Source organism: Syngnathus acus, chromosome 19 (assembly GCF_901709675.1).
Source record: "Syngnathus acus chromosome 19, fSynAcu1.2, whole genome shotgun sequence".
Lineage (NCBI taxonomy): Eukaryota > Metazoa > Chordata > Actinopteri > Syngnathiformes > Syngnathidae > Syngnathus > Syngnathus acus.
The window spans coordinates 7556459-7576841 of record NC_051103.1 but is presented as its reverse complement, the minus strand read 5'-3'; the positions used below and the strand labels follow the sequence as shown (position 1 = coordinate 7576841).

General features: G+C 41.7%; 2 protein-coding genes across 5 annotated transcripts; one reads left to right on the top strand and one right to left on the bottom strand.

The window, feature by feature from the left end:
• Nucleotides 1-239: 239 nt before the first annotated feature.
• On the bottom strand, nucleotides 240-10977 carry cavin1b (caveolae associated protein 1b). Of its 2 annotated transcripts, XM_037278893.1 has the most exons (3): nucleotides 10173-10977; nucleotides 1126-1446; nucleotides 240-1092 (listed from the first exon to the last, which is right to left on the bottom strand). In XM_037278893.1, exons 1-3 carry the CDS (start codon nucleotides 10707-10709, stop codon nucleotides 610-612), a joined length of 1341 nt encoding a protein of 446 aa, XP_037134788.1. In that variant the 5' UTR covers nucleotides 10710-10977; the 3' UTR covers nucleotides 240-609. The 2 variants fall into 2 exon arrangements, with proteins under 2 accessions (XP_037134788.1, XP_037134787.1); XM_037278892.1 differs by having other exon boundaries at nucleotides 240-1446.
• A 575-nt stretch (nucleotides 10978-11552) lies between these two features.
• Nucleotides 11553-20222, top strand: atp6v0a1b (ATPase H+ transporting V0 subunit a1b). Of its 3 annotated transcripts, none has more exons than XM_037278718.1 (22): nucleotides 11553-11664; nucleotides 12319-12451; nucleotides 12524-12602; nucleotides 12718-12815; nucleotides 12888-13016; nucleotides 13091-13173; nucleotides 13342-13468; nucleotides 13548-13630; nucleotides 13768-13861; nucleotides 14483-14695; nucleotides 14816-14966; nucleotides 15078-15217; nucleotides 15289-15452; nucleotides 15579-15669; nucleotides 15746-15864; nucleotides 15952-16168; nucleotides 16304-16411; nucleotides 16927-17034; nucleotides 17705-17722; nucleotides 18331-18448; nucleotides 18524-18695; nucleotides 19939-20222. In XM_037278718.1, exons 1-22 carry the CDS (start codon nucleotides 11564-11566, stop codon nucleotides 20030-20032), a joined length of 2640 nt encoding a protein of 879 aa, XP_037134613.1. In that variant the 5' UTR covers nucleotides 11553-11563; the 3' UTR covers nucleotides 20033-20222. The 3 variants fall into 3 exon arrangements, with proteins under 3 accessions (XP_037134613.1, XP_037134612.1, XP_037134614.1); XM_037278717.1 differs by having other exon boundaries at nucleotides 16834-17034; XM_037278719.1 differs by lacking the exon at nucleotides 17705-17722.
• Nucleotides 20223-20383: the final 161 nt, after the last annotated feature.

Here is a 20383-nt window from a genome sequence, read left to right as displayed (position 1 = left end):
GGCACCTTTGCAGGCTTCATACTTGTCTATACTCCAACACAGACTCCTAAATGAAGATGGGAGACCGCGAGTCCTGTTCCTTCTATTCTGATTGCTCGGAAAACAGTTGGGGCCCAAAATGGCTCAAAAGTGGACCGACCCAACACTTGGGTTATTTATTTTCCCCAACTTTTTGGATGAAATAAATAAACCCAAAAAGTTGGGTTGGGCTCCTTTTGATCCAAGTTGGGTTATTTTTGATCTTGCTAGATTACAATTTGGGAGTACGTAGAAAACCTAACGTACAACATGTTAAGCATGAACTAAGTGTTGGGTGAATTAACAACAACCATCACTTGTGAGTTTATGGGCAAACTAGTTTTCTGATCTGTAATCTCACCATGGGCCGCTAAAAAGAAAGCTGTAAGTAGACTTGATCAATGGATATTCAAATTCTATTTGACACACTGATATTTGCCAAATTTAGCATGTTGTGAATGAACAAGAGGCAACATAACAAAATTAGAATCAAATTGAAGGAAAACAAAATGGATGTGTTCAATCCCGAATATTGGATTCAGTTTTTACAAAAGAACCTTAGGGGTGTTGTAAAAGACGTTTGTTCTTGATCTAGTCGCTGTCTCTGTCTTTCTCATCGTTATCCTCCATCACATCATGGCTTTCCTCCTCTTCGTCTTCATCTTCATCATCTCCGCCATTCATCATCTCCATGTCGAGCTCCACGCCACCTCCCTCCACTTCTTCATCCACTTCATTGAAGTTCTCAGCATTCTGGGAGACCTCCACCATTTCAGTGCCTTGGACGACCTCAACGGCACCGTCGCGGACTTTCTTGACATGGAAGGTGAAGGGGGGCACCTTGTAGACGGCAGTCTTGGAACGGGCGTAGACCACGTGGTCCGGCGTGAAGGCTTTCTGCATCTTGGTACGGGATACCTGGAGCTTCTGCTTGCGTTCCGGATTGACGGTCATGCGAGTGCCAAGCTTTCCCATCTTCTTCTCAATGTTATGTTTGGTCTTCTCCAGGTTATCCTTCGCCTTTTGCTTTGTATTCTCAATGTTCTCCATAGTTTTCTGTTTGGTCTTCTCCAGATTTGCCTTTGTCATCTGCTTTGTCTTCTCCAAGTTCTGCTTGGTCCTTGCCTTGGTCTTATCCATTTTCTCCTTGGAGAATACGGTCTTGAGAGTTTGGACACGCTGCAGGCTGCTGCGCTTGATACGTTCGGCACGGGTCTCGTAAAGGACGTCTTCAATGTCCACTCCTTCCTCATCCGAGGAAAGGTCTATTGTAGGTTTGTTTTCCTTCTCTCCCTCTTCCCCCTCCTCTCCGGGTTCCTCCGTCGCTTCCTTAAGCTCTAGCATACTTCCTCCTCTGCTTCCTGATACACCTTCAGACACCCTCATGGACTTGGAAACGTTGAGTTTGGAGGGAACTTTGACTTCATCCTGTGGAGAAGATGACCAAAATGTGAATATGAATTTAATGACAGATTTAGAGCACAGTATCGAATGCTAAACAGAGAGGTCACATTTGACAGAAAAGACTTTCAGACTTCATCTCAGTCATGCCAGAGGGGGGACATATTACAGAGAGGAATGCACGTTAACGTTGACAAAGGTGAGGCGATGGAAACATGGGTTGTGCACAAACATCATCACCCATAAGCATTCCCCACTGCTCACATTAATATATGGAGTGACTAATGTTACTTGTCTATGCATGTTGTGCAAAAAGGCTAGTAATTTCCCCACTAGGGTTTTAGAGGCTCACTTGCAATAAAGATAAAACACCAAAATTCACATTGTGCAATGTTTTTATTTAGGGCCATGATGACTGTCAACGCCTTTTATTATAATATACAGTATAATGAACAGATGAATAGCTAACAAAGATTGCTAGTAATATCTCAATTTGTTTTAAAGTGAAGACAATTTGTAATTTTATTATTGACACATAAAGTCGATGCACAATTTGTCTTTGCGGGCCGCATAAATTGATGTGGCAGGCCGTATCTGGCCCCCGGGCCTCGAGTTTGAAATCCCCACTTGCAATCTAATCCGAATTCACACTGGCGAAACATTTCACGGCACCTCTTGTTTTTCTTTTCTTTCTCCCATCGCCTTCATTGACTTGGCCCATCAATCAGCCAGCCATCTTTCTCACTTTTCCACAGGCATTTTCCTTTTGGGTGACCCTTCACCTTTGGAATACAATGAACTATGGATTGTTAATGAAGGGATGGAAAAGCCATGTAAGGGGTGGGGGGGGGGGGGGGACTTCCTTTTTCCATCATGGTCAATCTTGAAGGTGGATGTGCTCGCTCGCGTAAGGCGACACTTGTGCATGTTGTGTGTTTTCCTTTAGTTGAACAAAACAGGAACCCGGACAAAAGACACAGGAAGATATGCCGCTCTCCTGTCGCATGAAGCAAGTCCCAGCACAAATTGGATGATGCTTCAGAGAGGTGGAAATTTGCTTAGCAGGAAGATGATAGCATCAAAAGGCTGAAGGCGAGGGAGATGAGGGTGGGGCGCAAAGTGGAGGGGGTCTGGATTCCATTGTTTTCTGGTGAGACTTGATGGCGGTTTTATGAAGGTATTGTATTGCAGTGTCTTGGGTAAACTTGACCTTGAAAGAGGAATCCCGGCTTTCCTGACCAGCTGCGTTGAAAGGAAAATGGAAAATATTTGCCGGGCTGAAATTCTTGCTAGGTCTTATTGAAATGTCAGTGGGTTTTCTTCATTGCTTGAACGATGGGGTCAAAATGTCTTTCCACGTGCCCACAATATTTGTTGGCACTTTAACTTGTAATTGGAAGTCATCTTAACCAATTAGAAGCCAGAAGAAAGAATTTAACTTTCTGCTTTATTCGTACTCCGCAAAACTAATCCGAATCCATGTTTGGACTAGTAAAGGCGTATAGAACATGTTTTTGCAACAGCAACAAAAAAATGAGAAAAAAAACAGAGCTGACTTCCTGCTTTAAATGAGTCATACTTGACTGTTTTTTCATTTCGCCAGCTGACAGTGGTTGTTTGTTAAACTGAGAAGGAGTCAACCTTTACATTTGTGCATTGAAATGTCGTGTGGAGAGCATCTGAGAAAGTTCAAGCATTCGCCGTGTGTTGACTTCCCCGACTAATTTAATGGGACATTGTTCTCCACAAAGCTGCTTTGCCAAAGACAGGCAAGGCAGGAAGGTACACACTCTGAGCCATGGAAAATAGACAAATGAGGTATGCGCTGGTGTGTTTATTTAATTGTCTGCAGAAGCAGCTCTTTTATGCTAGCAAAAAAACAACATTTATGATTTGCAGTCAAACTAGGAGACCTGAGGAAAATGACTATAGTAACAGAAAAGGAGCAAAACATGCCACTTGTGTCTACTCATATTTCTTAAATAAGCCTGAATCAAACAATGAAAGTAAAGATGAGTTTTCATGTCAAGCACAAGTGCATTTCTTCTCAAAGCCAACAATGTGTGCGACAAAGTTTGCGAGTGAGTTGCTGAGATCAGCTGGATGATGTGATCAGCACCACGCAGCATTTTTCTTTCATGGTGACAGTATCCATCCTCCTCTCCCCACCCACAACAGCCTTTCAGACGAATCCATGTCTTTTGTTTTCATTCCAACTGTCTCCATATCTGCATATTTTGACATGTGAAGGGTTAATTTTATTCAGGTACAATTGTGCCAATCTCCTACCGGCCAACCTACCTAATGCTATCTTTTGTCTAATTTCCAATTACGCAATACTGTAACCTTATTGTGACCTTATTCATTTTAAATCTTGCACAACAGAAATACCTTATATTAAAATACTGAAACTAATAGAAAAAAAAAAGTATATATGAAATCAATCAAACCAAATATAAAAAATAACAGAATTTTTAAAAAAAAAAAAGGCAAGTTAAAACTGCCTGACTGCCTTTTGGAGCAAACATGGAATAAATGCATTTGATGTGTCCCAAGAAAGACATTTTCATGTTGGCCTTGAGTCCAATGAGTCATTGTGGTATTTAATCAGTGTGGGGACTTTGCTACAACAATAATTTCCAGGCATGCTTTTCTGCCATCTGTGGCCATGTGTTCCTCCACTCTTTCAAGTCGACATTTTGGTTTTAAAAAAAAAACAACAACTAAAAAGTCACATCAACTCAAACAATGAATCTCCTTTTTCTGCAAGTGATGATTTCTGTGTGCAACTTGTGTGTGAGTGAGTGAGTGAGTGTATTTGTACACTCTATGGAAGCTTTCTAGCCTGAGCCCACACTGCAAGCTCTCATCAGGAATCCCGTCATAACACACCTCTCTGTGTTACTCTTTTCCTCTTTAAGCTACCATGAACTCGCCAGATGTCTTTGTGAGTGTGTGTGTGTGTGTGTGTGCATGTACAGTAGTATACCTGCATTCCATGACACAAAACAATCTCTCATACGCACGCTCAAATTGAGGGATTTTCCAGTAAATCCAGGAAAACATGACTTCTCAGTTTTGTCATGACTTAAGCGGTGATGTAAAGAGGAACTGAATGCGGTTCAAGAGGCAAACGGGGACAGCATATTTCCATTTTATACAGGCCAACTAAATCAACCCATTCAGTCGCTTTCTTTTTTCTTAACTTCACAACTCATGTGCAATGACTTCATAGTTTGCCAAGTGGTCATGGAATTGTAGGCTGACATGAAACAGCTTGGTTTCTTAAAGACGAGATCATCCTTGTATTTTAAAGTTGTCCATTGTTTTGGATTAGATTTGAAATTGAATATATATATTTGATTTGGTTCACTTTTACATACCTACTTTTAGATCACTTTGTAGTTGTAGTTCAACCAACCATAAATTGAATATATAATGGGTTTTTATTTGGTTCACTTGCATATTTACTTTTACATATATTTTTAAATCACTTTGTAGTTGTAGTTCAAGCCTAATCCCAGGAGAAAATAGTTGGGTATTTGTCATGGCTTTGTCCATTTCTCAAGAGAGTACCATGGGAAAGCGTGTGGTGGTCACACGCAGCAGCATAAAAATCTTGGGAGGGAACTGACTATTCCTCTCCTTATTTTCCAGTAGTTCCCTTCAATCAGAGACTTGGAAGCAGAGAGAGCAAGATTGCTATATAAAGTGATGGCATGCCACAGCTCCCCCTCGGCGGCGGGGGGGGAGCAACGGATGAGTCACCCGCTCTGGTGTTGCATGCTAGCGTGCTTTCTCCCTCTTGGCTTTAATACATTCTTTTTTTTTTTTACTTCTGTCTGCTGTTCTTTTTGTTCAAATTCCCTTCATTCCTTCGCCCGACACACCTGCGTTTGTTTTCCAGTTTCTCTGTAGTTACTTTGCAGCCGCGGTAGGAAAGAAGTCTAAATGCGGCATATTAGATCAGTGCCAATGAGACACATCAGCATCAGCGCCATGGTAACATAACAAATATTTTACTTCCAGATAACCCCCCCAACGTCTGTAGATAAATTTTCTCTCCACTTCTGGTGTAGTTTTCAAAAAAAGATGGTGCTGACCTCCAGTGTGTTGACTCCGACCGACTAAGGCAGTTTGCATCCACTTATCATGTGGACTTAAACAGGGCAACTTTGTTCTTATGCATCCATGAATCTAACACAAAATAAAGATTTCATGAACTGTTTCCAAGGTTGCAGACATGCTCAAGTGAGGAAGCTGTGGAGCGTTGACTCCTTTTCGCTTTTTCCCTGCAAGACACAGCTTGCAATTGTTGGCGAGCCCTGGAGGTTGCGTTCACCGCATACTTTGGTTCAGGGTCGTCATTCTTCTCATGTACTTTCATGTCGCTACATACACAAATATAAACAAATGCACGTATGCAAATATGTCGTTTGCATGTTCCTCCCGTGCCTGCAAGGGTTTTCTCGGAGTAATACTTCTGATTTTGACAATTGCCCTGCTTCCATCCCCTTGACCTATATTATGTCCATTTCCCTACACTTGACTAACAGTGACATGGACCCAGAGTAGCATGACAGTGGCTGTTTCCATGGACACCTCATGTTAGTCTTCTCAATAACAATGGAGGAGCTTGGCATTTAGGGTGAGATTTCAAAAGAGGTTTCCTCAACTTCTGTTTGTGTTTGTGCCCGACACTTTAACAATGCAGGAATGCTAAGTCCCCAAAAGAGGGAAGTATTTTTTTTTAGGGCCAACACATTTTTGGATTATTGACATTGGTCAATGCAGCAAGTCAAAAGACTTTTTGCACTGAAGTGAATCTGGAGCAATGCCACTTGTGATTGCAAAATGAAAATGTCCTACTATTTGAAGTGAAATTGAACTACACCTACATCTGGTTCATCACACAATCAACAAAGGTGAGGAAGTCATGAAGTAAAAAAAAAAAAAAATCTGGCAAAAATGAAGGAATGACTAACACACTGGGCACCTGGAAGGATTAACAACACATACCAAAACTATTGCAACCAGGAAAGTTTGAACAAATAAATAAAATGACTCCGTACTATGGCAACACCCAAACAAAAAACTGGATTGGACCACTACTAAAATATACACATTGGAGAATTGGGCTCACGAGGGGCGAATAATTAATAATATTCTAAAATAAAGCACACCACGAAACTATCAAACAAAATGAGCAGTCAGAGTGCCAAACTATCTTAAATATTTACAACATCATGGACACCAGTCATCTGACTTGTTGATGTACCAAAGTAAGTCTCATTTGTTAAGCAGTGGGGGAAAAAATGACTTTTGAAGGTTGTTTTAATTATCAAATAGACATTTGAGTGCCCTTTTAAGTGTTTAGCACCAAAATCACATGAACAATTGAATCATGAGGAGAACAAATGTGATTATGTTTTAGTCTAACCACATCTTGGGAGTATGACTCATCTGTGTCTGACTTGTGGGGAAAAGTCCAGAAATGAAAAAGTAGTTTGTATAAGACACTCGTTCAATGCACAAGACAATCACAGTCCAGACATTTAACATTTCTGGTTCACTGATTATTTTTTCATGATAATTATTTTTCTTAAAAATCATGTGATGATGAACCAGTCCACATTCTTACCAACTTTCAGTTTAGCTTGTCATGGTATAGTGCGAAAAATTAACTTTGATTTGCCATCACATGAGTGTCACACAGTGTTGATCAGTAGTTTTTAGACAAAGTCAAGAATTGTTTGGAAAACCTTTTTAGTCCCAGTCCTTTTGCCACAAAAGCACATATTGTCAGTAAACCAGTGTGCCAAGTCTTTGAGGTCCCACTGTGGTTGCATTGGTACCCCACAAGGGTGCTCCAAAAAATAGTACATCATTTGAAATACAAAACCTTTTCCAAATTTCTCCCAACTGTGATAAGACTGAATGTTTTTACATGTTCTCTTTTCTTGGCCATATTAGACTCAGGAAGTATTTTATGTAAACAATCCACTGTTGTGGTGTAAAGTTCTTCAGGCCCTACGTCAGATCTTCGTGACTAAACAGGAACATGGTCTCAATAGCGCTTTCCTTCTTACAATCAAACAAGTATGAGATGGCTGTTATTTTTAGACCTCTCTCTCTCTCTCTCTCTCGCTCTTACATTGCCGTTGTCTCTCACCCTCAATTTTGCCCTGACTTTGCCATCCTGCTGTCACACACACAGTTTATACCTAATGAACCTTGGAAGAAAACCAAAAAGGAAACGTACTGGTCTCTGTCGAAAGAACACTTCACACAATCTGGCTTGTAAAGTAAGCCCAGAGCTTTTGAGACGATGATGTCCATATTTGGGCCTGGGTCGACCTGTGAAAGAGGAGGGGGTTTGTGCGTGGTGCCTTTTGAGTTCTTAACAATGGAGCAAAATGCTCTGTGTATGTCTTGCAAAGCTTTCTGATGATTTTATGGAAAGAGCAAGTCGTCAAATGTAAGGAAAGGGATGTTCGGTAGGGCGAGTTAGGGCGTGGCAGCTTGACGAGGAAAAGATGTCGTGACTTATCCGCATGTGCGGAGGTGTTGAGAGGGAGGAACAAGGGAATCAGTATTGGAAGCAAACTTGTTCCACGTGAAGATGAGTAGGCAGAGAGCACAATGGCTGCCTGTGTCATGAATCAGCTGTCTAAATATGCTTTCATCAGAACACACCCAAGAGCACAGTAGGGATGGATTCCTTTAGCACCTTTACACATCAGCATTTTGACCCATCAGCGTTACGTGAGAGGGGTGACATATTCTTACAGTGCACTTAATCGTCCTCTCCTCCTATCTCATGTTATCACTTTCTATTGGGTAGTGTCCGTCTTGCACATAGCCATATTTGGGGCAAAGGTGCACGCTTGATCCCCGAGGCACATCGGAATGCAGGACAAGGGTGATAGTACATTTGGGCTTCTGGAGAAAGTGAGAACCATGAAAAATAAAGTTCAACTACAAAGCACTTCTCGTGCTGTGTCCTCCCTGCATGGACTGTCTCATGCAATAAACACCACTTAGTGTGTTTTTGTTAGCAGCAGAGTGCCAGGGCAGGGTAGGTATGTGTGTTTTAGTTGTCAGCAGGGTTAGAATACTTTGGGATTTGACATTCTACTTTTTTTAAGTTCAGTTTGTGTTCATTGGTAATACTCTTCCACGTACGGCAAAGTCACTGGCCTCATTCAACCTCCTTTGCTGTGTTCCAGGTCGTCATGGCAACGGGAGCAGTTATTTTTGTTTTTCCAGAGTACGCAGTCGGGAAACGGTCATAATTACATTTCATCAAACTTGTGATTTGAGTGTGTTAGAGGAAGAACGAGCCCAAGTGGTTGTTGTAAAATGTTGTCAACGCTTATTACCATAATAATGGCCAGACTTCAAACTCAGACATCTGTTTTCTTGATCAATTATAAGCACAAGTGGCCACTCTCTTAAAGTTTGATGTAAATTCTGACTTGAATTTTATAAGTTCAGACACGAGTTAGTCTCAATTGCCTAAAAATGGAGCTCCCTCCCTCCGTCCCTCCCTCCCTCCCTCCCTCCGTCCCTCCCTCCCTCCCTCCCTCCCTCCCTCCCTCCCTCCCTCCCATGTGAGCAGCTGCATGGAGACTGAAAGAAACCGAGAGGGATGTTGGTCCAAGACATGATGTCTGAGTCAAGGGTGGAAACTCTGAATGTTCTAGCGCCGCTGTGCAAAAAAGCTGCAAGCTATTACACATCACACTGCTGCCTCACAGGCTAAAAAAAGAAAATAGGGCTCCCCTGAATTCGCATCAAAGCAATGCATTTTTTTCTCTTCAAATATACTACAGCACTGTATTTCCCTTCTCTTTTTTTAATTTTAATTATTACCTTAAACACACTATTTTCCAGGTTTGGTTTGAAAATGGGTTGACTTGACGGATTTTGTATGACTTTGACAAGCAGTAAGCATTCTCACATGTGAAGGCTTGTATTGTTCAGGTCTATCCATCATGTATGGAGGGAAAATATTTGGAAGGCACCTGGAGTGGATTCCAAGTGCTCAACCAATGTAAACTCGGGGCGGGGCAGGGCAGGGCAGGGGTGGTGTAATGCAACATCTGGGATCAAAAACCAAATCCAGTACATGGTAAGTTACTTATTGTCCACCACATAGCATAATTGTAAGAAGAAAAAAAAATATTTTAATGTTTTGGGGAAACGAGAAAAAATGTAAAATACATTGGTAATTTTTTTTAATTGAACTTCAACAGTATGAGAAAACAAATAAGTGTATTGTATTTTTATACATTTTAGTTTTATGTTCACTATTTTCACTGGGTTTTCCCCACTTTGTTTTTTCAGTTTTTCCCTTGCCCTCCTGGGGGTTTAAGATCAGAGTGTGTCATTAATATTTGTCAACTGTGAGCAAGTGAAGCCCTTGGAGAGGTTTCTGTGATTAAGGGCTAAATAAATCAACTTGGGCTGTATATAAATAAAATAAAATATATATATCAAAACCCTATTTAATTATGCAAGACTGTCACTCGAACATTTTCGCCACACCCTTGCAAGTCATCTGCGTAAATTGACTTCCATCGTATTAATCCAACATTCATACATTTTACGTGCAGAAGAAACTATGTCTGATTTCCATATAAAGCTACGCAGCATCATGTTTTTACGTTTGTTCGATATTAAGAAGTTCAAAGTTTTGTGCACAAGAAGGCCACACCCATACATCAAACCTTTCAGCTTCTCTCACCCACCTGATAGATCATGACTTTAAAGTTGCGTCTCTTTAGCAGCTCGGCCTCGTTGGTCTCCAGTTTCTTGATTTGTCCTCCTTGCTTCTCCAAGTTGGCTCTTACAGTCTTGACGTTGACGCTCACTTTGCGTACTTTCTCCATCATCTTGTTGACGCTGTTGGATGTGGTGCTGTGGTCCTTGGTCAGCTTGGTGAGCTCGCCTTGGATGTTGCTCACCGAGCGCTCCATCTCTTGCTGCCTGGACTCCAGCCCGGTCTGGGTCTGCTGGATCTGGTCCACGGCCCCGATGATCTTGTCGAGCAAAGACAGCACCAGCACTCCATTCACTTGCTGGTCCGGCTTGCCCGAGCCATCCTTGTCTTCCGCGGCCTCGCCTTCTGTTTCCATGGCGGACAACTCTTTCTTTGCCGCCGCAAGGACGTCGTCTTCATCTTCTGAAGGATGGACGTTGACTTCGTCGTCGTCTTCGGAGATCTCAGTGAGGGAATGTGGCTCGAGCTGAGCGCTTGAGCATTCCAGTGCTTCCATTGCTGCCATGTCAGTGTGGTTTCAAGTGCTAACAGATCTTCACTTGCTCTTCTTGCTCACTCCTGCTGGATTCTTCACCTGCTACTGTGCCTCTCTTACTTTCTGAGATCCTTTTCTGCCTCAGGCATAAATGTGTTTGTCAAATCCTGTGTTCAGGCCACTTTGTAGGTGGTGCCAAGCAAAGCTGCACGTTACCACATGAGCTCTGGGATGTGAATGCCTCACCAGGCAGAGAAACCCTTAAGTCAAGCTGCAACCAACAGTATTTTCTCTCTCTCTCTAGCCACTCTCCTTTTTTCCATTCGCCTCTCCCCCTGTCATTAAAGTCCTCCCTTTTCCCCTCCCATACACAAATTTGGGATGGACACAGTGAAGGGGAAAAAAAGACGATGCAGCTCCTCCCTTTTGTTGCTATCAGTGGGGTTGATTTGTGTATACAAATACTTAGAGCCACAGAAATATCAATGAAGTCACTCGTAATAGTACTATTCTCTTAAAAGACACTGTAACTCACACATACGTATCAACGCCACACACTGGATTTCAACCCACAACCTCTGAACTGTGAGGCGGACGTGCGATCCTGTCGGCCTTGCAGATGTTGCAATTCATTCATTCATTCATGCACTCATTCATTCATTTTATTTTTCCCTACATGCTTCTATTATGCGTTTCTGCAAAGGGCCTTCAAAATAAAAGTGTACAAATAAAACTGTGAAGAAAATGATTAATAATAAACGATTTGATTTGGTAAAATGATTTTATGGACCTGTGCTTAATTGTTGTGATCTGTGTTGTGTGCAGTCAACGGCCATCGATTCTATTTGCACCGTCTTATGCTTTTATTTTGGTTTCAACAACGGATGTCCGAATCCACGTTTAGTATATCCAACTTGACGACCGTAGCATCCTTAGGGCTCGGCAGGCCAGAGATTTTTTTTTTTACAAATTACACGTATCAGCGGTAAGTATAAAAATACGTACATGAATATTTTTTTATCCATTCTAGTCGTTCATTAACATGTTCAGCGCTTGTGCGTCATTTTTTTTCCAAACCTGTTACCTCCTCCATAATATGGATTGTAAGGACGACTATGCGAAATCTTTTCTGTCGTTCGATTTCGGACATCATTTAGCGATCACAGGTTGAATCTTTTTTTAACTGTAAGCAACAACAATCGAGATGGTGGTTGAGAGAGAACGTAGAGGCAATAGATGCTGGCTGTCGCGGTGATGGAAGTCAGCAGGCAGCAGCATCATGGCGTCCTTGAGCTGAAGGGCAGTGCTGCAGTAAGAAGGATGCTCACGACAGATGCTTTCCATTCGATCAAGCTAACATACAAACACAGAGTCAAGGAGAATAAAATAACCCCCCCTTCCTTGTTTGCGCAGTTTTCTTTCTGGCTAGTTTCACATCAGCTATCTAATATATGTTAGATTTTTTTTTTTTTTTTTTTTTTTAAATGAATCCACATTTTACTGATCCAGAGAATTGACATTTTGTTACATGGCAGGGGCAGAAGTACTGGCAGCTTTGCCTTTGTGTTCCTGTTGGCCAGTAAGCTTGGTTAGTGGCTTTTTTTAAAAGTCTAATGTATCGTATTTTTTACGTGTGTAGCTGGTTGGTCATCATCATGGGGGAACTATTCAGGAGTGAGGAGATGACACTGGCCCAGCTGTTTCTCCAGTCAGAGGCTGCTTACTGCTGTGTCAGTGAACTGGGAGAACTTGGCATGGTCCAGTTTAGAGATGTAAGTCACAACATGACCGTTTTTGCGTGATGTCAATTTTTACTTGCCTAACAAGGACATTTCCATTGCCAGCTCAATCCGGACGTGAATGTGTTCCAGCGAAAGTTTGTGAATGAAGTGAGAAGATGTGAGGAGATGGACAGGAAATTAAGTAAGTCATTCAGACAGTTTAATGAATTCTATTTATGTGTAATTATGTAAAAAAAAAAAAAAGGACAGTAACAATTTGGATGCTTCATAACGTGCTCTCTCACTGCTTGGAATAGGATTTGTGGAGAAGGAGATCAAGAAAGCCAATATTCCAACCGTTGACACCGGGGAAAATCCTGAGGTTCCTTTTCCAAGGGATATGATCGATCTGGAGGTAAACTCATTTGATTTGGTCATTATTTCGATCAAATCGATGAATCAATTGATCTGCTGTTTTGCTTTGCAGGCTACCTTTGAGAAGTTGGAAAACGAATTGAAGGAGATCAACACTAACCAGGAAGCTCTGAAGAAGAACTTCCTGGAGTTGACGGAGCTCAAACACATTCTTCGTCGAACGCAGCAGTTCTTTGATGAGGTTTTCACCCTTTTGTAGCTCTCTCTATGTTGGTTGTCATCAAATGAATTACAAGCTTGTGTTGTTTTTGTTAGATGGAGGATCCCAACTTATTGGAAGAGTCATCAGCCCTCATGGAAGGCAACGAAGGGGGAAGAGGTGCTCCCCTCAGATTGGGGTAAAGCATCAGAGAATATTTGTTATGATTACTTGAAAGCAATACTATAATAATATAATATATATATATATATATATAATTAATATAATATAATATAATAATCGACGAATCGACAAGTAATCAAGCCAAAGACTAACTTGTGTTCTAACCGGTCTTCTCATTGTACAGATTTGTGGCGGGTGTGATCAGTCGAGAAAGAATTCCAACTTTTGAGAGAATGCTGTGGCGCGTGTGCCGTGGTAACGTTTTCTTACGGAAGGCAGAGATCGAAGACCCGCTGGAGGACCCCGCCACAGTCAGTACACAAAAAGCATCTTTGTGGGTAGGAAATCAATCATAAAGAAATGGAAGTTTTTCATTATTCTCTCACACAGGGAGACCAAGTCCACAAATCGGTCTTCATCATTTTCTTCCAAGGTGATCAGTTGAAGAACAGGGTGAAAAAGATTTGTGAGGGGTGGGTGTCTTTATCCTTTTATTTTGAAATGCACGTATTAGTTCGTCTCTTCAGAGACCCAACTATTTTGATATTATTTTTCAAAAATCTCTTTCCCTTTGATTTGAGTTGACTGAGATTTTTTTTTTCCCCTCCAGGTTCCGTGCCTCTCTGTACCCTTGCCCAGAGACTCCACAAGAGAGGAAAGAGATGTTAGCTGGAGTCAACAGCCGTATTGACGATCTCCAAATGGTACATTCCCTTTTTTCTATTCAATAAACCGAGCAATGATCAAACATTCTGAACTCTTGGTAGAAGAATTGAGCAAAACAGGACAATAAAAATGACTCGGTAATCCATATAATAACTATTGTTATATAATTAACATTCATTTTGAAAGTGGGTTTCTTATTCTTTGTGGCAAAGTTGTTAACTTCAAAACAACCAATTAATCATAAAGTCTACAACAGGTCATTTGTCTTCAGGCTCCTTGCACCAATCAATGTGTAACAAAATCCATTGTTGTGTCAACGGGTCTTTTTGTGCACTGGCTCTTATCTGCAAAAGCGGTTTTCAAAAAATGGTGCTGACCAGAGTTTGCCATTTTTAAGCAGGGGGGTTGGGGGAAGTCTCTGTTCTGCTTGAGTATGGTCACACATACATCATTTATTACGCTCATACAATAGAACATTTGGCTGGGCTTTTCAAACACACTAATTATTTGCCATATCGGCTCATCGACATACATTTGCAACAAAACAGGAAAAGCCATTCATGGCAATGCACATGAATCAGGTTCTGAATTGGAATCCCCTGCTTATGAGGAAGATGTTTACTTTGATACCAACTAATGCTTTGATTTTGCCAACACAGGTTCTGAACCAGACCGAGGACCACCGTCAGCGAGTGTTGCAGGCCGCCTCAAAGACAATGCGAGTGTGGTTCATCAAGGTTCGCAAGATGAAGGCTATTTACCACACTCTGAATCTGTGCAACATCGACGTGACCCAGAAATGTCTGATCGCCGAAGTCTGGTGCCCAGTCTCAGATCTGGACTCAATTCAGTTTGCCCTACGCAGAGGAACGGTGAGTTTCTGGAATTGTACTTCACAGAAATGAATGAAAACTGAAAGCACATTTTAAAATAAAATAAAAACGAGTGTTTAAAATAACAGAACTAGTTGAAACTACATTTGAATTTTACAGGAACGAAGCGGTTCGACCGTGCCATCAATCCTCAACAGGATGACAACCAAACAGACTCCGCCCACTTTTAACAAGACCAATAAATTCACCTCGGGCTTTCAGAACATTGTGGATGCATATGGCATTGGAAACTACAGGGAAATCAATCCAGGTCCTGTCATTTGAAGAAACCATCAAACAATACACAGGACACCAATTGGAATTTCTGTGTGGCTGTGGTGAATTTGGACAAATTGACAAATCTTTTTCTTCCCTACTACAGCTCAATACACCATCATCACCTTCCCTTTCCTGTTTGCTGTCATGTTTGGCGACATGGGTCATGGCCTTCTAATGACCTCCGCTGCTCTTTATTTAGTCATCCGAGAAAGTCGCCTCCTCGCCCAGAAAAGTGACAATGAGGTATTGTCAAATTGGACACTTGGAATGTTAAGACATGCATTGGCCGCTCTCTATCTTCTATTTCCCTTCAGATGTTCAATATGGTGTTTGCTGGACGCTACATCATATTGCTCATGGGGATCTTCTCCGTCTACACAGGCATCATTTACAATGATTGCTTTTCCAAATCACTAAACATGTTTGGCTCTGGATGGAGTGTCAGGCCCATGTTTGGCCCCAAAGGAGCCAATTGGTCGTAAGTCGTAATTTGATACAGTACAGTATTATTTTTTTTGTAGTCTTATGTTGTTGTTTTTTCTTGTTAAACAATCAATAAAAGAAAAAAACAATATATTCCTAATGTTTTCCTGTCATACTGAAGGTTCCAAACGCTTGAAGGAAACGCAGTGCTGCAGTTGGACCCAGCAATCCCTGGTGTGTTCAATGGGCCTTATCCTCTGGGAATTGACCCGGTAAAGCAAAAATGAACATCTTATCATCGAAATGAGGGAGTTGAGTTGATATTAAGTCCAGCTGTCATGTGTGTAGATCTGGAATATTGCCACCAACAAGCTGACGTTCCTCAACTCCTTCAAAATGAAGATGTCTGTCATCCTCGGTGTTATCCACATGCTGTTTGGAGTCTCTCTGAGTCTTTTTAACCATTTGTAAGCACCGCCACATTTACTCAAATCCACCTCTTTTTTTTCTTTGATTTATTCAACTTATTTGAAAAATGATGCGTCTCACTGCAGGTACTTCAAGAAGCCACTGAACATCTTCCTGGGCTTCATTCCAGAGATTGTTTTCATGTCCAGCCTGTTTGGTTACCTGGCCTTGCTGGTCTTCTACAAATGGACGGCTTACGATGCATTGACTTCCAAAGATGCTCCCAGCTTGCTCATCCACTTTATCAACATGTGCCTCTTCAATTACAGTGACCCCACGACCAAATCCCTCTATGCGGGACAGGTGCTATTTCCCCTCATTCTCTTCTTGATTTCTTTTTTACCCTGCCGACACACACTAATCCCGATTCCTAATCCAGGCTGAGACAAACAACAAGTGTCCCACAGTTTGTTTCCATCTCTGTGTTTGAATCTTTAGATGGGGATCCAGATTTTGTTGGTGCTCATTGCCCTTGCATGTGTCCCCTGTATGCTGGTTGTGAAAACCTTGGTGCTTCGGCGTCAGCACCTGTGGAAAAAGCACCTGGTATGTCCATTTCCGTAGGCACTCTTCAAACTCCTTTCCTTTGCAATGTAACCTTTTTTTTGCTTCTATTCTGTCTTTCAGTATATGTTGTTGTTTTGCCATGAAATGCTTAAAGCTTGCCTTGAAAGCGCTCTGAAAATCTGAGGGCACCCTAAAAACAGATGATGTCAAACCCAAAATGTTTTGACCCTCCGAGAAGTCATTTCACCACGACTAAATGCAATATTATTCAAGACAATACACTTAATATATTATCGGTTACGATTTTTCGATCGTTCTCGAAGTCTTGGCGGCGTGATTCTAGTTGGAGAGACTTCGACATCTGTTAAGGGTGCCATGTTAAAATGAGCGGCTACGTGCAGCAGCGTGCAAAGCAAGGCTCGCTTTAAGCCCGACAAAGCTTTTGTGACTTTTGTATCTAGTCACAGAAGATTCAAGAAACCCCTGCAGAGAATCTAGCGCAATCTTTAGAGCAAACAGGCGTGTCCTCATCATGCACCGGACTCACCCAACAGGGCACTCAGAAGTTCGGAGGGGTGCGGGTGGGCAACGGGCCCACGGAGGATGAGGCTGGGATCATGGACCACGACCAGCTCTCCCAACACTCAGAGGAGGAAGATGAGGTGAGCGCTTTATTGATGATAGCTGCAAACATGTGGCGTTGACTGGAAATCGCTATGTTGAATTTGGAAGAACATTTTTTTTATTATTATTATTAATACATTTATTTCATTTTCATTGAATGTATTATTTTATTAAAATGTACAATTGATTTCATATTTATTTCATGTTCTATTTCATCTTTATTTCACTTTCTCTCCTGGGTAGTAGGAGGAGATGGTGCAATGTGTACTTTTCAAATACTGTAGAAAGGGAGGCCTGTGATGGACTAGAGCAGATAAGAGTCGGATTTTCCATTTCAGAAACGTAAACACTGAGGTGTTTTTCATGAGAACCAGGGAATGGAATTTCTGAAAATACCACCCAGTTGACTCAGAGCTTTGGTGTCCCCTAGGTCTGATGCATACTACGTTTGAGTGTTTATGTTGTGATAACATATTGCATAACTGTGATTGAATTGAACAGGAGTACATTCATCACCATTTTTTCCAAGGCACCGATATTTCATGTAGGCATGCTTAGAGATGAAGGACAAGTTAGAAACGTCTCCTAATATTACACAAACACCATTTTGCAAATGGTACTCACTTTCTATTCCAATTTTGGATGAAGTGAAATATTTCACTTCGTTACCAAACTGATACTAATCTTTCACATTTCCTTACTTTCAAGCATGCAGAGGAAGAGCCGGTAAGAAACGATGCGGCGTTTCATTTCAGCATGCTTGGTGTCTTACAAATCTGAGATTTTGTGTTTGTATTTTAATTTTCAATTTCAAGAAACTTTGCAGGTGGGCGGGCATCTATTAGCCAAAAGAAGACTAGGAATTTTCAAATATTATATGATTCGAATTTATAAAATAATGGCACTAGAGAAACAAGCGTTCCACCATATCTTCACCGTATCTCCGAGAGCATCCACCATGACATCAGACTGGCCGCCACTTTTGTTTTCTCTAGCCACTTACGTTGGAGACCCTTTGAATGGGAACAATGAAGCAACTTCCATGAACTCAATTCCATGAGTCCAAGAACAAAAGACAAGCATGGAAAGCGGAAACCCGGCCGGGCAGAACCAAGCCAAATTCAGCAATAGCCCCGCCCACTTTATACAGGAAAGGCTTGTCTTGTTCCAGGATGGTGTGAATGGAGCGACAATACACAAACATGTTCACTTCTATGATCCTGTTGGACAAAACACAGTATTTCCTACCAAACCAACCGTGCAGTTGCTTTTGTTTTCTTTCACTACATTTTGAGCAAAAAAGTGAAAACTTGAACTTTTTCTCACCCCACCAGTTTGACTTTGGTGATGTGGCTGTACATCAAGCCATCCACACCATCGAGTACTGTCTGGGATGCATCTCCAACACGGCCTCTTATCTCCGTCTTTGGGCCCTGAGCTTGGCTCACGCGCGTGAGTGAAAACACACATGGCAAATGTTATCCAGTGATGCCTCGATACATTTTGGTTCTTCATTCATTTGTTCAGAGCTGTCAGAGGTGCTGTGGTCCATGGTAATGCACCTGGGTTTGTCCTCCCGGAGCGGTGGCGGTTTCTTCGGCCTCACCATCATCTTTGCGGCGTTCGCCATCCTCACGGTCGCTATTCTGCTCATCATGGAGGGGCTGTCTGCCTTTTTACACGCCCTACGTCTTCACTGGTGAGAAACAAACACAGGAGTGCCCATATTTGTTCATGATAACATTTCTCCCCGTCCTACATTGACAAAAAACATGCGCTGTCATGTTTCACCTCTTGAACCAAGTATCTCTGCCAAAGAGCATCTTGACAAGTACATGAAGAATGAACGGAACATGAAAAGTGCTTGCTTTACCAAACTATGAGCTCAAGGGGCTTAAAATAACTCACTTCCAGATCCATCGCCTCCTTGCACCATCATCAACACTGCTGGAATGTAAAGGAGCACTATTATTTATGAATAATAACAAGAAATGCCAACACAATATCTGTTTGCAATGCAAAGGTCAGTCGCTATCTGGGTAGTGTCTCACATTATTGACCCCTACAATCTGGAGTTCATTGACTGTTCATACCATGTTGAAAAAAATGCATCATCTGTCGGAGAATGCTGCAGAATGTTACTTGCTTCATAAATCAGAGGCTAAACAGGTAGCTTCACATCTGTCAGTCCATACATTACACTCCTTGGAGGAGAATGTTACTTGGTTAATAAAGCAGAAGCGTGTCAGCTCAACAGGTATCCGCTAAGGTTAAAAAGAGGCCTGGAGTATTTTTCACGGATATGAGCGAATGGAAATAGTTGTGCTCACAGTTAACAGCAGTCAACATCAGCCCTCTGCTTCGGTGCCTGTTCTTCACACGCACGTGCTGATGACTTGTCTGCGCACAAATGACTACAAGGCCAAAGTGCTGTGTGTAATGCACAAGAGTTTTTCCATTTCCACACATGTGGAGGGAGGGAGGCAGATGAGAGGATCTCTCGTTTCTTTCCACATTTTAAGTGTTACCCTCTCACGCCACGGGTAGACCAAATATTTGCCAGGGCTTGGAGACATTCCTGGGCAGCTCCCCTCAATCGCTGAGGCCCGGATCCAGAGGGAACTGACACCCCGTTCTTTTTAGCCTTAGGTGTATTGCATCAATTTGCACTGATAAGATAGGTGGAGCTGATGTTGTGTGTTTTTCTTCTTTTGTAATAAACAGATAAATAAATGGATAGATAAATAAATAAATAAATAAATGGATACAAAAAATTCATAAATACATAAATGTAAAAAAGGATAAGTTGCTACAGATGTTGACGTGAGGGAGATGTTTGTATGAAAGAACAAATTGTTCTTGGAACTTTGTGGTGCTGAGGAAGAACCTATATAGCCCTCTGACTGAGCACATACTTATTCCACTCCATTCTTTCTTTTCAGGGTGGAGTTCCAGAATAAATTTTATTCCGGCCAGGGCTTCAAGTTTGTCCCCTTTTCATTCGAAAGCATCCTGGATGGAAGATTTGACGAATAATCACAGGGAAGTCTAGTCTTCTCTCTTCCTATCTGTGTGCATGAACCCTGGTGCAAATCTCTGTTTCCCTCTAGTGGCAATCCAAAAACCTTTCTTGTTTGTGCTATGAGTAAATTAACTATTGTAACCGATTCCACTTTCAATACCCCATCATGCTGGTTGGTATTGTGTTCACTTGCAAAAAAAAAAATCCTTTTATTTATGTATTTATTGTCGAATAGATTCAGTGAGCCTTGTGTCATAAGATGTCATTTCCTGTTGTGAGTCTCAACCGGGCAACTTTGAAATTTAAGGCTGTGGAAAAAAATGGTAAGATCCATTCACTTAACCACAAGACCAATATGCAACTTT

Excerpts from the sequence above, each read along its gene's own strand:
- cavin1b (XM_037278892.1), bottom strand. The coding sequence starts at position 10,709 with ATGGCAGCAATGGAAGCACTGGAATGCTCAAGCGCTCAGCTCGAGCCA. Across the intron at positions 1,447-10,172 it reads TTAAAGTCATGATCTATCAG|GATGAAGTCAAAGTTCCCTC; the intron begins GTGGGTGAGAGA and ends TCTTCTCCACAG.
- atp6v0a1b (XM_037278717.1), top strand. The coding sequence starts at position 11,564 with ATGTCCGAATCCACGTTTAGTATATCCAACTTGACGACCGTAGCATCC. Across the intron at positions 12,603-12,717 it reads GGAGATGGACAGGAAATTAA|GATTTGTGGAGAAGGAGATC; the intron begins GTAAGTCATTCA and ends TGCTTGGAATAG. Across the intron at positions 15,218-15,288 it reads CCCAGAAAAGTGACAATGAG|ATGTTCAATATGGTGTTTGC; the intron begins GTATTGTCAAAT and ends ATTTCCCTTCAG.